The sequence below is a fragment of the Plecotus auritus genome, assembly GCF_963455305.1.
Source record: "Plecotus auritus genome assembly, chromosome: 1".
Taxonomy (NCBI): domain Eukaryota; kingdom Metazoa; phylum Chordata; class Mammalia; order Chiroptera; family Vespertilionidae; genus Plecotus; species Plecotus auritus.
The window spans coordinates 149,263,572-149,264,787 of record NC_137770.1 but is presented as its reverse complement, the minus strand read 5'-3'; the positions used below and the strand labels follow the sequence as shown (position 1 = coordinate 149,264,787).

General features: G+C 44.3%; 1 protein-coding gene across 1 annotated transcript; it reads left to right on the top strand.

Moving 5' to 3' along the window:
- Positions 1 to 492: 492 nt before the first annotated feature.
- On the top strand, positions 493 to 755 carry LOC308254090 (neuronal regeneration-related protein-like; the record flags this gene model as incomplete). The annotated part of the gene is made up of 1 exon (XM_080680007.1): positions 493 to 755. The coding sequence occupies exon 1, from the start codon at positions 537 to 539 to the stop codon at positions 753 to 755; it is 219 nt and encodes a 72-aa protein (XP_080536133.1). The 5' UTR covers positions 493 to 536.
- Positions 756 to 1,216: the final 461 nt, after the last annotated feature.

Genomic DNA, 1,216 nt, shown 5'->3' with positions numbered 1-1,216 from the left:
CCATTATAGCCCTCCCTGCTTCTAAGTCCTTTGAATGTAATTCTTTCTGCAGTCAAATATAAACAAGTAAATTATAGCATGCAAAATAACGGAGACCTTCAGGAAAACAAAATTTAATGCCTAACATGCAATATACTGTGATCTCCAGTGCTCTGAAGTTTAACATCAGTCACATTTGGACTTCTCACTTCTTAAAAAAAAAAAAGTTTATTTTATTATTTTAAAACTATTACAGTAAGTCCTTACTTAATGTTGTCCACAGGTTCTTGGAAACTGTGACTTTAAATGGGACGATGTAGAGTCTGGCTCCGCCTCGGCAGCACAGTGGCTGAGCCAGCCCCATCAGAATTAGCTCATTGTTCACTAGCACACTAGCCGAGCGGACAGGGAGAGAAAGAGAGAGAGGCTCAGAGAGAGACACACACTCTTGAAGACAGAGCACTAGGTGTAGAGAGGAGAGAGTGCACAGTGAGCGGGGCTTTTGTCTGTTGGTCTCCCTGGACTGAAGAGAGGGAGGGTGCAAGTCCAAGGCTGCTATGATTCTCAAAATGGTTTCATACCCAGAGCTTTCTGTCTGGGTCAGCCAAGAACCATTTCCCAAGAAGGAAATGGAGGGAAGGCTTCCTAAGGGAAGACTTCCTGTCCCAAAGGAAGTGAACCTCAAGAAGAACGAAGAGAGGGAGGCTGCCTCCCTGACTCCACTTGGCAGCAATGAACTCCACTCCCCGAGCATCAGTTACCTCCACTCTTTTTAATCGTAACACCTCCATTTGTATTACGTCTGGTGTATGGGTATTGATGAGGTTATGGTATCATATATGGGATTTTTTTCTGTGTAAATCATCAAGTATAAGAAGAAACTATGGGACTCCGAGCCTTGCTTTAGAGAATTTACAGTGGACAAATAGATATCATCAAACCAGTTTTTAATCTTTCTGACTTAAGTGAAAACGCTCAGAATTTTACACTGTGAATCCACGTTTACAACCCTTACAGGTGGGCCTTCAGGCCTGGTTCGCTACGATGACGTCTTCCACAACTCAAACTCCCACTGCTCTCACACAACCGGTCCACTCCTGCCTGGTCACTCATACAGCTCCTGACTGCTTCTTGCAGAGGCTGAGAGATTCCCCCCCCCCACCCCGCCTTTTTTTTCCCCTTTAGATGTAACAAGCCTAGCAGTTTATGTTCATCAATTGTGCCGAAACTGATCATT